This window comes from Cryptomeria japonica, unplaced genomic scaffold (assembly GCF_030272615.1).
Source record: "Cryptomeria japonica unplaced genomic scaffold, Sugi_1.0 HiC_scaffold_49, whole genome shotgun sequence".
In the NCBI taxonomy this organism is placed as follows: Eukaryota; Viridiplantae; Streptophyta; class Pinopsida; order Cupressales; family Cupressaceae; genus Cryptomeria; species Cryptomeria japonica.
Genome location: NW_026728871.1, coordinates 219,769 through 235,940, shown reverse-complemented (window position 1 = coordinate 235,940; position 16,172 = coordinate 219,769). Strand labels below are relative to the sequence as shown.

Here is a 16,172-nt window from a genome sequence, read left to right as displayed (position 1 = left end):
TAGGAATAATTTACTATCCCGCGGAAATGAATTATTTGATTGAAAATGCAATCAAGATGATCGGTGATGGAAACCTAAAGTTGCAACCACATTTGCAAGTATTAAGTATGGCAAGTTTGGGGATGACCATCGATCAACAAATCGATTTTAAAATAGACCTCTCTATTGGATTTCACAAGCAAAAGGATACACTTAGAAAAAAAAATACAATGATTCCATAAAGTCAATACAAATCCCTAAGGGATCTACACTTCTACCCGTCAAATATAGTTGCCATATTATTCGCAATTCAAGGTGAGCCACAATGTTTGATTGATTTTCTAACAACTGTCGATCAATTTCGTGTAAATTAGCAAATTCTTGGACCCACTATGTAAAACTTGTTGCAATTTTAGCCCTCCAAACTAGTTTATATACACAAGGACGTGAGATTTTAAGCTCACAAAGATTTTAAAAATTATAAAGAAAGTGACAAATGATACAAGGTTAACACTTGACTCGAATTAGTTAGATATTTTTTCACATTTTTTTAGAAAATCCTTATCTAGAGTTGGGTTAACGAATAATAGATGTGTAGGAAGATATAAAACTGAATTAATGGAGTTCTCTTATAAATATCTCAAATACTTCATCAATAAATGTAAACACAGATATCCAAACATAGACATGTTTTTTAAAACATAAAACACCACAATCAAAATATGTGATTTCAACATATAAAATCACAAAATTTGACATCAACCTAGATAAAATGGAGCGAAAAGGATCTTTTTTAAATCATGTGTCATGTGAGATGTGTCTATCTTAAAACCAGGCATGATCCGAGTCCATCCTTTATTACTTTCCACACCTTGACATAAACAACATTTCTGTCGGTTTATTTATAGCTTGTTCTTACCCAAGTTACAAATGCCCCTTTGAAAAATGTTCACTTTTACATTCAAGAAAATTAGGAAATCCCTGTCAAACTTTTTGATACCAGTTTTATACCTAAACAAGATCTTAACACACAAATTTATGATCTTTCCTTTTAAATATTAAAATGTTAGAAAATGCGCAGTTTGCATTGATACAAAGAAATAGCGGTCATGGGTTTTGCTAATTTGAAAGTTAGGAACCCCTGGCCAGACAATCTGAGTGTGGCGATGGAAATTCACGAGATAAATGATGTGAAGGCGGCTGAAAAAATATATTGCAATCTGTGTGGGGCAGCTTGACACCTTCTGATTATAGTCTTTGAATAAATACTGTAGTATTAATCTAGTGTCTGAACGTTAGGTTTGAAAACAACAACGCGGGAAGAACAAGGGAAGTCAAAGCCTTATATGCCCAATTCTCGTCAACAAGAAGAAGTTCAGGTTGGAAGATTGAAATTCTACTTTGTCTGCTATTGTAGTGCGTGATTGTCTGCTATTGTAGTGCGTGATTTTCTATTTATAAGGTGCTCGTCTTAAACCTTGTATTCATCCTCGAACGCTTTGTCTGGCCGATCATTGTTTGACATCCCAGAAATCAGACACAATTATTTGATTGATTCCTTAATTTCTATCAGTCAATCAATGGCCGTATTTCCATTGCCCCAGCTTGAAGATAATGCTGTATTATTACCCAGTTCCCAAACTAACTCAACGCAGCCTCAGCTATGTGACGTATGGAGAGATATACAAGGTGCCCATAATTGGAATGGTTTGCTTGATCCCATGGTGCCCAATTTGAAAGCTGAAGCTCTCAGATATGGGAATTTGGCACAGCTTTGTTACGACGCATTTGATGGCAAAAGCTACTCCAAAAACTACGGCACATGTTATCACAGTAAAAGAGATCTGTTCAATAAGATGGGCATGTCTGAAAGTGGCTACCAAGTCACTAAATATGTTTACGCCAATACTAATCTGTTAAATCAAGTTTTTGGTGAGAAACCAAAAGACCAAGGTGTTTGGTTGGGTTTTATTGCAGTTTGCACGGATCCAAATGAGATAAGAAGGCTTGGACGACGAGACATAGTGATTGCATGGAGAGGAACTCAGACTGCTGAAGAATGGATAGAAGACCTGAGAGATATTCTTGTACCTACAAGATTATCCTATAGATGCAAGAGCATCATTTCGCGGATGGAGTACTAATTGAGAGAGGATTCCTGAGCTGCTATACTTCAACTGTCCGTCACCGTCAAGGCGCTGCAGGAGCCACTGTGAACATCAGCACCAGAGATTTGGTAGTCTCAGAGATAGAACGATTGATTCAAGTTTATGAAAAAGAGATGGACAATTTAAGCATAACATTTACGGGACACAGCTTAGGAGCTGCTCTTGCAACCTTGAGCGCTTATGATATCAAACAAATGCTTTGCACCAAGCATAATTTTCATCAAATTCCCGTCACCGTCTTCGCTTTTGCCTCTCCCCGGGTGGGAAATCTTGCGTTTGCTAAACGGGTGGAGGAGATTGGAGTGAAAGTGCTGAGGTTTGTGAACAAGCGTGACCTGGTTCCCAAAGTGCCCGGAGTTTGTATGAACGAGAACGTGGGATGCCTCAGCAAATTGCTGCATTGGCTTCCGTGGACATACTTTCATGTTGGCGTCGAGCTTCCTTTACACAACAATTCTCCATTCATTCAGCACACCCATAATCTTGCCTACTTTCATAATTTAGAGCTTTACTTGCATTTACTGGACGGGTACGTTGGAAGTAAGCAGCCGTTTTCTTGGAGTGGAAGAGATCATGCTCTGGTTAATAAGAGCTGTGATTTATTGCGCGAGAAATATGAAATTCCTCCAAAATGGTGGCAGGAACAGAACAAGGGCCTCGTTAAAGGTCCAGATGGCAAATGGACGCAGCCATCAGAAAAGGAATAATTCATGTCTCACTCAACTCCAGATGACATCAACGTCCAACGTTCTGCGCCGCAATGTCACCACAACTGTGTTGGTTATTGAATTATTCTTTTTATCTGGATGTATATATTTAACATGTTGTCACATTCATTATTGAATTAATTTAACTTCAAAGCTTAACCTTTAGCGTGAAATGAAATCAACTATGCAGGAGTTCATAGCTGTGGATGATACAAATTAGCTTTTGATCGTCATAGAAAACAATCACGTGTCATCAGTAATCTGATAGATAATAAAAGTACGCGTAAATCAGTATTGATTTTAATTATGATCATTGCTATTAAACACTAGATAATACGCCTCAGCTCTGTTGTAGCCCAAAATACCTTCATACAAAATTTGTAAAAATAGTCAACAAGGGTAAGTTCTCAAATCTTTCTCTAATCCTCAGAATTAGTGACAATATCAATGTTCTAGTGCTATCTAAATCTACCGAGAACTTTAGTTGAGGATTGCATGTATGCATGCCATACTATCTATAATTATGAGATTACCAAATATTTGGTTTCTAGGTATATAGCTCTACACTAGCACATTTTATTGTCGCTCAATTGCACCCATACTTTAAGATTATACAAGTATACATCCAACACGTTATAATTCTAAAACAATGATTGTCTAGGGATGTGACAATTATTGTGGAGGCTACTATGGTAATGCCGCAACTTCCCCATGATGGGGAGGCATTGCATTTAATTTATGAGAGCTTGAAGAAGACATAAGGGACTACAAAGAATCAAGTTAGCTTTCTTGATAAGGAACTAAATTGTGATGGTGAAAATATTGAGCTTCCTTCTTTACCAATCAATCTTATCAACTATCAACAAAATATAAAGGATGCATTTTTTATTCTTGATTTCATTTTTTGATTAAATCGTGAATGACAAGTGTATGATTTTAAGTTAGGAGCTTTACATGAGCTGAATACCAAATCCTTGAAATAAATTATGTATAATCCAAGGAAACTATAATACAATATCAAATAGCCAATTTTATTGGACAATAATTTCTTAAGTACTCTTTCTTTCTTATATATTTAATCATTTATTAAAATGCCACTTTTTGCCTAGTATTTTTGCAATCAGCCTACATACGAAATTTCATGGACTTGCTAAAGATGACCATAGATTCGGTTTGGACACATGCAATCTCCAAAATCTACTAATACTTTTTAGTTTTTTGGACTCGTTCCTTAGACAACAACATACAATGATAATATTGCACAATTATGAGTAACCCTTTCGGCTTACCAAATTTCTCATAGATAGATTGTTATCCATAGAATTTTTTCAATAACTTAGCAATATTACTCAATATGTATGGAGTTTTTAAAAAGGAAACGTTCTTTATTTTAGATCCACTTCTATTTGGATGGGAGTACAATAAAAAAAATGGGAAGCAAATCTTGAACCTCCTAAGATTCAAGTTAACGTAATTCAACCTAGAGATCATAGAGGACTTTTGGAAATAGGACCCTAAAAGTTTCAATTCTAGTAGGATAAAAAATTTAAGAACGAATCAGATTTTTATACATAAAAGTTAGCCTAAAATAGAAATAAGCTAGTGTTTGAGTAGCAAATTGTAGGATGTATATAAATAAAACAATGATCTATTCACTATCCTCCTCCCCTTTAAATATTACATACTATAATGTCTATTTTTTTTGCAAAATGAGTATCAAGCTCCACTTGAAGGAAGAACCATAAAAGTAAAGGTTGGACTAAGAAATATATCATTTACCTTATTGGAAGTACAATTAAAAAATACACAAGATGTATATGAGTATTTTAAAACGTCGCTATTTATAAAACTTATGGGATAGTATCAAACTATCAGAATGCCTCATGGAATTTAGATTTCACCTTTGAAGGACTCATAGAGCGATTCGAACAAATTTGTGAGACACGAGAGCTACTATCCAACAACAACTCAAACTGCGCAAAATTTAGACGAGAACAATGCTCATGAGTAGCGGATTGCACCTAGTATTCAAAAACATTCCTGAAACTAAGCACAATCATACATGAACTAAACATAACATCCAAAGTGGGTCCAAAGTGAGTGTGAAATTGTATTTGTAAGCAATCGACTACACTACACTATCAAGTGATCCATGCCCATCAATCAATTGGAATTAACTTCCTAGAAGTTGCATTCAAGATTTATGAGTAATATTTCACTTAGCTTTCCTGACCTAATAGATCAAGCAAAAACACCTTGTTTAGATGTACACAATGTCTAGGCCTATGACGTTCAATTAACAAAACCAACATTAAATGAGTTCCATGCAAATTATGTTTCAAAACTATATATAAAATATGCAATATTCTAATAGCAATAAATCCTCTATTAACTATGAGTATTTGTAGCTACAATTGCTAGATTACATAGATAAATTATTATTGCATATATATTAATTTTTTATAAAAATATCCAAATACACTATAATATACACACTAAAAAACACTAATAGAGTAGAAATATTCCTTGCAGCCATATGATGGCATCTCATACCCTATCATATTCCAGACACAGAGACTTACATATGAAGAGAAATAAAACTGCATAAAAAGATTCAATAACTATGTATACCTAGCTTGTGGTAAACCTGTCCACAATCTTCATATTAGCCAAATAGAATTCCTTAACAGCCATATTCTATGATTACATCCTATGGCACTGAAAAATGGAGCCTCGTAGCACCCAAAAACTAATTTAAAAAACACCCAAAAAATAGAGTCATTCGGATGGCAATATAAAAGCATGTAAATGCACTAATCTTCCATTGAGATTGAAGGAGAATTGCTTCCCTTTGCCTGACTATAACCTCTCCTACACCTAAACCAAGAGTTCATCCTCAATTTCCTCCTTATGAGATAGGATATCAGTGGAAAATATAGTTAGGCAGTCTTATTCTAGACTTGCTTGTAATCCATTAGAGTGACACCTTTCTTTCTAACAAACATACTGAATGATACAACATGAACTAGAAAATATGATGTTTTTTTACTAAATGATACAATATGTTACAAATATGGAGACAAACATATCAAAATAAAGTACTCATGAAATAAGTTCACTAACAACATATATGTTGCTTTCTAATCAACAAAATATCACCAAATACCTCAATATGAAAACTCTTCTATAAAATGCATGCAAAATATTTGTCTTAATGACAATTCTCTAAAATTGGGGAAAATTATAAAAGAAGAGTTGCTATATCTGAGGTGGTATCTTACATAGGTATTAGAGCTAGCAGTCTTGCCAACCTATTGGGAGACTACCATCTATTAAAGTTTCTTGAGTTGCATGACATTTTGGAAAACATTCAAACTTGGTATATTATTGCATCTAAAGAAAATTAGATTGTGGGTCACTTATCAAAATATTTCAGTGATTTGATGAAGTGTATTCAACCTAGGAAATTATAGAAAGAAAAGTGGAAATTTGGCTCTTAATGATTGGAATAAAGTTGGAGTCTCCAATTTCTAGATAATTTTCTTATCAAGCTGATGTAATTGGAATTATGTTTGTCTAAGGTAGAACAATTATATTGCAGGATGTTGAATTGGTCCAACGGAAGCTTATGGAACATCCTCATGAGGATTAAGACTTGAAGTTGCCTCTTGTCTCAATGAGTTCTTAAGAATTACAATTCATATAACACTATATAATAATGATATAATGATGATGATTTTATAGATTATTATTAAAGGATTTCATGGGTTGTGTGGTACCAGAAGCCCTTCTTTTGATAAGAGGGCTCAAAGTTTAAAAGTTATGGATAAGGTGAGATCATTTTTTAATTTTTATTGATCTCAAGTGCAATAATTTAATTATTTGAATGTTCCAATGATTCCTTACCAAAATAAAAAAACATCATGCATAAAATGTTAAGGCATCCATGTTAACTATTTTTTGCTTGATTTCAAATGAAGATGATGATATCTCTAAGAAGGTAAAATTTTAATTTTTGGCCATTTTTAGAAAGGAACGAGATGTCTCACATATAGCTCGTAGGTTCTCATAAAAATTAGTATAGTAAAAAATTGAGAAGCTTAAAAACCAGCTGACAAAATAGGAAGTGATTTCTTTTGGCTTACAACATACAAGATCCCACAAAAATAGATAGGAGTAAAAAGAGAAGTGATGTTTCACATGTCAAGAGGCTTGGACACTCAATCACATATGTGGTCCAATTGATAAATAAAATTAAATAGTACATTATAAATTGAAGCTAAGAATATTGCAGAAATATTAGCTTGTTGTTATTGAACCGTTCACGAAGTATGAAAAGAAAGAAAGGGCAAAGGAACTCAAGTAGGTGATTGAGGATCTTGAATAAATCCAAGAAGACTTTAGCTTCAAGTAGAGTCCTAATTTGACATGTTCAAATTTTGGACGTTAGGATGGTTGGTTTGAATTAGAAAGTGGTAATAACTTTTAAGTTTATTGATAGCCCATTGTTTGTTATGAGTGCTAATTTGACTTTCTAAAATCCACTCTTTGAGTTGGATGATGAGGTGACACCTAGTTGTTGATGAAACCAATGGGATGTGGGATTAAGGTGTTGTTTGTGGTCCTATGAGGTGGAGCCAATTGAATTGTCTATTGACCCACCCAAAATCATTGAGTCTTTACTTCTTGTAATGGACTATTATAGATTGAATTATCATGGGTTGACAGTTGAACTTGTCGGTTTACGACAAGAAAGGGAGTACTATTGCACGGTCTATATTTGTTGGGGTGCATACCGTTTTGATTGAATATATAAGTATCATCAAGTGTACTCTTAATGTGGCCCACATAAAATTACTATAGCACAACATCAACATGGTTAATTCACTATTTGGGTTGGTATCTATGCACAAGATGGAATAAGCATATGTCAAGATGTTGTAGAGCTAAAAAGAGATAATACTTGAATAAATTCCACATTATTAAAACTTTCTCACCATGTCAAACCATAAGTAATTTCAATGCCAAATACTAGGTGTGATTCTAATGTATTAATAAAGAACCAAAAATATATATAAATCTCATGCCTCAAACAAAAGCCTTAGACTTATAATATAATCAAGTAACGTATTTAGAATTTCACAAACTCTTGCCAAGGCATTAAAAATATTCCATATGCTCAAATTAAATATTAAATCTTTTTATTCATCATTAGACTTTATGAATCGATTCATTCATATTGAAAGTATATCATTACCAGAGGCAATATAATGCTCATGGAATAAATAGAGAAAAAACCAGTATTAATCCTCAACCTGCAAATTTGTCTCTTAAAAGGACTTCATAAATTTATCAAACTTACTTTCAACCCCCCTATGAAATCTCTAATAAACCATTCAAAATCTGAGATCATCAATACAATGCAACCGCGAATGCTAATTGAAACTACTTCAAGAATGAAACTAGGTTTTCATCCAATTCCTCCGAACTTGAGGGTTTCCATACTAGGGCTTCTCAACTAAAATCTAAAATCTTTTCGAGCTATACTAGAGAAAGAATAAACTAAGCATACCCAATAGAGACTCAAAGTGTCTTTTTATAACTTGCCAAGGGAGCTTCTAGAAACCCTTTTAAAATTCTCTTACGTTTTAATATTTGTCTTTTTAAAATGGGAAATAATAAATAGAACCTTTTAATTAACGTCTTTTTTATAACCTTATTAGATAATTAAATTAAGTTGTTATTAAATTTATGTAATTTTGACAACTTAAATTTTTCTTATTTAATTAAATTTAAGGTCCAAATAAAGGGGACATTACACAAATAAATCTTATAGAAGGGATAAGTGTAATGTCCGCATTTTCATGTTAGGTAGCTTTGTAGTTGGCTCTAATATTATGGGTGTGTATCGACCATATTAGAGTATTTTTTATGTTACCAACAAGATTGGATGGCCTAAAGGACTTAGAGGGTAGTTTTTGAGGTTATTTTAGACTTTTGGGGTGCTCTCCAATATTCTTGGAGAGAGAATCTATCTATAATAAGTGTCTCGATTATGTTTGGTTATCATCACTCCTATGCAGCCAATTTTAATTTTAATGCATTTAAACTAGTTTTACAACTCGGGTGTAATGTTGACCTATATTTAATTAAATTTATAGAGGTTGTATTGATTTAATTAAAAAAATTTAGTGGGCATATTGGTATAATATCTTGTTGGAGAGAGAATGGAAAGTTTTAAAGGTTGGATTTGCCTAACCTTGTACCTAAGGTGCCCAAAATAATTAAATACTTAAATAAAGCACTTTTGGGGGTTATAAAGATTAATTAGTCAATAGGCTACACTTGCAAGAAAGCTTGCATATGGTGAGCTTGACGATTTTGTCTCGCACTTGACAATTGGTTATTATGTCTTCTTTTTGTTTGTAGACATCTAAAACAACCAACTGTTCCTGTTGATGTTTCAAAGAAGCAATTGTTCTTATCAATGTTTCAAACAAGCAATATTAAAACAATTTTTGGGCAATGTGGGCAAACTGCATAGTATCGGGTGTTAAACCAAACCAACTCACCAGCCTCTCACTTCTCACATCTACTCTCTTTTAAAATGAGACAAATCTTGTCTCGCTAATAGAATCATTGTTCCTCATCTAATCAGCATGAACATAATGCACCCTAGACATGGTTTGTTAGTTGTTTGATCATGAAACATTTTTGAGCTATGTACATGCATTTATGTTCTCAATTACAATCAATCCTTTCAAAAGATATTTGCATTAATTCATTCGTACTACTTTCACCACCTCGATATTATATAAATATTCATTCTATCAACATTTGAAAGAAAGCAGCAACAAGGGTTTAAACAAAGCTAAGAAGAGTGGGAGAAGCAGGCAATTTGTTGGGAGAAGTATGATTTTGAAACATTTGAAGTTGACACAGCCCGGGCAGGGGATGGCTCTGAGAACGGGCAGGGTGATGCGACACAGGATTCGAGTGGACAACAGGGGAAGGAAGAACCCAGATATTGCGACCTGACTAAAATCATTCAGGAGGACTCGGGTGGTAAGAGTCGGTATGATAACGACAGACACAAGGTGTATCACTGGGGGAAGGATGAGGAAAAGACAAATCAGGAGACCTCCCCTTCATCATATCTTACACCAAAACCAATAGTTCATCCTCAAATTTCTCCTTATGGGATAGGATATCATTAGAAAATATAGTTAGGCAGTCTGATTCTAGAGTTGCTTGTAATCCATTAGAGAGACACCTTTTTTTTTAACAAACATACCGAATGATACAATATGTTATAAAATGATAATCTTTTTTAGTAGATGGTACAATATGTTACAATTATGGACACAAACATATCAAACTATAGTACTCGTGAATGAAATTCATCAAGCAACATACATGTTGCATTGTTTTCAACAAACTATCACCAAATACCTCAATATGAAATCTCTTCCATAGAATGCGTGCAAACTATTTGTCTTAATGATAATTCTCTAAAATTGGGGAAAAATTACAAAAAAATGTTGCTACAACTGATGTGGTTTCCTACATAGGTATTAGAGGTAGTGGTCTTGCCAACCTGTTGGGAGACTAGCATCTATTAAACTTTCTTGAGTTGCATGACATTTTGGAAAACATTTAAACTTGGTAAATTATTGCATCTAAAGAAAATTAGATTGTCAGCCATTTATTAAAATATTTCAATGATTAAATGAAGTGTATTCGGCCTAGGCAATTATAGACAGAAAAGGAAGTGGAAAATTGGCTCTTAATGGTTGGAAGAGAATTGGAGTTTGTGCAATTTATAGATAATTTTCTTATTAAGCTGCTATAATTGGAATTATGTTTTTCTAAGGTAGAATAGTTATATTGCAGGATGTTGAATTGGTCCAACAGAAGCTTATGGAACATCCTCGTGAGGATTAAAACTTGAAGTTACCTCTTGTCTCAGTGAATTCTTAAGAATTACAACTCATATAACACTATATAATAATGATTTTATAGATTATTATTAAAATATTTCATGGGTTGGGTGGTACTAAAAGCCCTTCTTTTGATAAGAGGGCTCAAAGTTTAAAATTTATGGATAAGGTGAGATCATTCGTTATTTTTATTGATCTCGAGTGTAATAATTTAATTCTCTGAATGTTCCAATGATTATTTACCAAAATAAAAAAATATCATGCATAAAATGTTAAGGCATCCATGTTAATTATTTTTTGCTTGATTTTAAATGAAGATGATGAATCTCTAAGTGGGTAAAATTTCAAATTTTGGCCATTTTTAGAAAGGAACAAGATGTCTCACATATAGCTTGTGAGTTCTCATAAAAATTAGTAGAGTAGAGAATTGAGAAGCTTAAAAACTAGTTCACTAAAAAGGAAATAATTTATTTTGGTTTACAGGATAGAAGATTCCACAAAAAATAGATAGTAAAAAAAATAGAAGTGATGTTTCACATGTCAAGATGCTTGGACACTCAATCAAATATGTGGTCCAATCAATAAACAAAGTTAAATATTACATTATAAATTGAAGCTAAGAATATTGCAGTAGTTGATGAATTTTATTTTGACCAAGGGATTGTTCTAACTTGTGAGCCTAAACTATGTAAAGAGTATGACATTAAGGTGCTGATTTGGAGGACCAATTAGAAAATTCTTTTCAAGATGCTAGTTTTGAGACACATAGTCTGAAGAATTTGTTGAAGGTCGGTGAGGACATAATTGTGGTCTTTGAATTTGCTCTGATCTGGGTAAGCTTGTCAGGCTTGCCACTTGAATTATGGGTTGAGGACGTTTTCTCAGGAATAGCGAACTCCTTTGGGGAGCTTGTTGTGATAGATCCAACGACTGCAGCTCGAAAGAGACTGGTTTATGTGCACATTTGTGTCAATATTTCGCAGAAGATGGATCTTCCTAGCTCTATTGATATAAATTCCAAACTTGGTTTATGGGAACAGACAATAGAGTTTGAGTCCCTCCCCTTTGTGTGTTTTTCCTGTAAGAAAGATGGACACTGGGATAAGGCTTGCCCTAGCAACCCCAAAAAACCTATGAAGGTTAACAATCCCCATAAACACATATGGAAAGAAAAGAATAATATTAAGGTAGATAGTAGAGTGAAAGGAGGAAGTGGAATTCCTGGTAACATAAAAGACTTATCAAAAGGTGATAGAAATGCTAACCCTCTTAAGGCTCCCCTTTTAAAGGAAGATAAAAAGAATGAAATCAGTGGAATTGAGATCAAATCAGTCAATATTTTTTAGGTCCTACAGACTCAGGAGGATGAGAACGTAATCATTGAAGAGATTCTTGAAGAAGGTGAGATTGAGGATGCAACTGAAGCTCAACATGAGGCCCTTCAAGTTTCGGCGATAAAAAGAGATAAAGAGTGCCCAAATGATTTTGAAGGACATGAAGTTAATTATGGAAGGAAGAACAAGTTTGGATCGCCTAAGGTTAATCTAAATGCGTTACTTCAGAATGTTGGAGTTGACATGCCCACTTCATCCCAGAAAAGAGGAGAATTGTGGAATAACATGCAAGCTGATCTCAGAGATGAACATGAGGAAGAAATAACAGGGAATGGAAAAAAGAAAAATAAGAAGGTGGGATGCCCTAATGGGGCGAAAACTAGGACCAGATCCAAGGCAAATATTGGTCTATCCAAATATTCGCAGGGACATAAATCCATGAAATGGCATAGGGACTAGGAGAGTAAGCAAAACATAGCTGATGGAAGACAGAAAACTATACAGGAATCCTTCCCCTAGGTTTCCAAATGAAGGTAATCTCATGGAACATTCGAGTCCTAAATGGTCTCAATAAATAGTATATATTATGGAATCTCATTCGAGACCATAAGTCGGATATTATCCTTGTGCAGAAAACCAAAATGAGTAAGGAGAAAGTTGAGAATTTAAATTTCTTTAAAAATGGAGGGGTCTGTGGTAGTAGCTCGAATGGGGCCTCTGGTGGGGTGGCTATTTTTGGAACAAGAAAACTATTTTAGGAAATATGATTGATGAAGATGATAATATCATATCTATGAAAGTTAAAAGCATCTCTGAAGGAAAGGAATGGGTAGTCACAAATATCTATGCCCCTAATTCCAAAGCTGCTAGGAGTAAATTTTGGGATAAAATCCAGCAAAAAAGAAGATCTTTCCCTAAGGACAGCTGGTTGTTGATGGGATATTTCAATACTCCTTTGCAAGGAACTGAAAAATTTGAAGGAACTCAAGCCCAACTAGATAGCAGATCTGATTTGATGGACTTCATCAATGTCAATGCTCTTATTGATATTGATCTCACTGGAGCTTCTTACACCTGGTCTAATCGCAGGGATGGAGAAGACCTCATTTAGGTAAGGCTTGACAGATCCCTTATTACTTATGATTGGATACTTTCTCATAGCTACTCCTTATCATTTGTCAATAGAATTGGCTCGGATCATTATCCCATTTCCTTTGTTGCTGAGTCCATTAAGAGTAAACAATGCTTCCCTTTTTGGTTTGAGAAAATGTGGATCTCTCACCCCTCTTTGGAAAAATCCATTGCCAACTAGTGGAATATTGATGTGGATAGAACAACCATGTACAAAGTTGCTAAAAAACTTAGAAACGTCAAAGATAACATCAAGATCTAGAACAAGAAGGTCTTTGGTGATATTTTTGAATTAAAAAAAAAAGTTGAAGGAGGAATTAGAACATATCCAAAACTCAATACAAAAAGATGGCTGTAAAAAGTATCCCAAGGCTAAGGAAGATGAATATATTATTCAAACTTCACAATATTATTTCTAGGGAGGAAATCTATTGGAGACAGAGATCCAGGGCTATTTGGGTGAAAGTTGGGGATAGAAATACTAATTTTTTCACATGACTTCTATGAAACATAACGCTGTGAATAGAATTTCCAGATTAATTGTTGAGGACAAAATTATTCTTAAGGAGGATGATATTAGGGATGAAGCTATTAGTTTCTTTTCTCAGCTCCTCACCGGTAGCAAGGAGATTGATTCTGCTAAGCAACAGGATCTGGTTGACATCATCCCCAAGATTATTGATCCTAACCAAAATAAGGCCCTTTTTGTTATCTCCTCTGCTGAGGAAATTTAAAAAATTGTCTTTTCCTTTCAGGGGGATAAGGCTCCGGGATCTGATGACTTCCCCATGTTTTCGCTACTTCAGCAGGAGTTGTTGTCCTTTTCTATTAACAAAGATTTTGATGATGTGTTCCTCTAGAAGAGTAATCCTAGGGGCGACTTCACGGTTGCCTCAGCCTATAAAAACACATTTACCCAAATCAGCAACCCAATATGGGGTAAAGTTTGGAATAGAATTCTTATCCCTAAAGTCAACATGTTCTTTTGGCTTGCTACTCACAATAGGATTCTTACTATTGATAACTTGGCCCAAAGAGGTTTTATGTTCCCCAACAGGTGTGAGCTATGTCATAAAGAGGAAGAATTAGTTGATCATCTATTCATCCATTGCTCCTTCTCTTGGGAAATATGGAGTAAGTTTTGGGTGAATTGGAAAGTTGATTGGGTTATGCACAACAATCTCAAGGAAATTATTTGGCAATGGATCTTTCCCACCAAATTTCCTCTTATCAAGAACCTTTGGTCCTTAATCCTTCCCATGACTTGTTGGGGCATCTAGAAAGAGAGAAATAACAGAATATTTAGGGAAGCTAAGTGCACTTCTCAGGTGGTCTTTGAAAAAGTTTGCAGGGCTATAAAAGAAAACATAAATATTCCTCACAGGAACAACAAACAATGGTTTTTTGCTGATATGAATGATATTGAAAAAGGCATCCTTATTGAATGGAATTTAATCCACAAAGTCTACAGATATGACAATAAGACAAGGAGAGAAAATATTATTTGGAGATTTCTTGATCATGATTGGGTCAAGGTGAATTATTGTTTTTAGGCATCATTTTTATGATCATTTGTGTGACGGGGATTATAATAATAAGTGTTGGATCTCTGCGGCCATTATTATTTACTTCTTTAAAATCACAGATGGTACTCTATTCTGCGATCCCAGTATTTTGCTCGAGAGCCTGTGTTTAAGTCTTGGCCTGCAATTTGTGAGATATACTATTAGAGACTTCAACTTGCTATTCAACATGAGAGGTAACCTAAACCGGAATGAGCCCTCTAGTTGCAAGAACTAGAAAAGTGAGCGGAAAGTGTGGAGGAGGCTCCATAGACATGGATTCACCAACTATATGGAAAAGCTGCATGGTAGCAGAAAATCGGTGTCTCAAGGCTTTGCTAAGGGTTGGAACAGCAACAGAGTCACTTTGTTTGGGGAGACCTGGAAGATTGATGAGGATTTGGTTGCGGAGGTCACGAGACTTCAAAAGGAGGGCACAAAGTTCTATAGAGACTGAAAGTTTTCTACTGAAGCGATTAAAAACTTCCCGAAAATAGAAGATGAGAAAGCTCGGCTTGCCAAGCAAGACAACGTTTCTTACTACCTCCCCCAGCAGGTAAAGTCTTTTTGGCAGAAAATGCTAAGGGTTTTGATGGAATTCCTGACTATTGATGGTAGATTTACTAAAGTCTACAATTATCATTTTGCAATCATCCCTGAATGAGAGCTTGGCTGACCATGCCAAAAATCCCAAATCTTACCCCATAGCCCATCAGAGGCTTATTTTTCTCATTTACGAACACCTAAAGAAAAAAGATAGTGTTAGCAAGGATGATAACCCAGTAACAAATGCACATATTTCTGAGAGTTGTATTGACTCTGAGTCTGAAGATGATTTGGAGAATGCCCCTACCCATAAAAAAGGGAGAGTTGACATTGATATTGTAGACACGGAGGTGAATGATGGTATGGAGGAACAGGAGAAGGAGGCTGAGATTGAAGTGGAGAGTGAGAAGGAAGAGTATGCTGGAGAAGAGGAGGAAGGGAAAAAAGATGCCAATATTGAAAACCCTGATTCTAACCCTATGGGTTCAGATAGCAGGAATTTTACCCAGAACTCCATGGAGGAATCCAACCCTAAATCCGTGAGCTCTAAGCAGGAAAGGGATACGGCGAAAACTATCTTGAATGCCGCTCAAAATTACATGCTGGAGTCTTTCAATTTTCAGAAGTGGGTTATTGAAAATATTACCAGCATTCAGAGAAAACAGAGAGACCTGGAGAATAAGATTCACAATTTGATCAAGTATACTAATTCGGGGAAAAAGAGTGCGGAGGTGGAAACCAGTGAAGCAGAGGATGAAATTGAAATGGAGGACTGGTCGGAAAAAGATCTTATAAAAGGGGATTT

The 16,172-nt window shown here is 34.9% G+C and overlaps 1 protein-coding gene across 1 annotated transcript; it reads left to right on the top strand.

Annotated features, from left to right (window-relative positions):
* Nucleotides 1–1,559: 1,559 nt before the first annotated feature.
* On the top strand, nt 1,560–2,854 carry LOC131862588 (phospholipase A1-Igamma1, chloroplastic-like). The gene is made up of 2 exons (XM_059215071.1): nt 1,560–2,066; nt 2,129–2,854. The coding sequence occupies exons 1-2, from the start codon at nt 1,560–1,562 to the stop codon at nt 2,852–2,854; spliced, it is 1,233 nt and encodes a 410-aa protein (XP_059071054.1).
* Nucleotides 2,855–16,172: the final 13,318 nt, after the last annotated feature.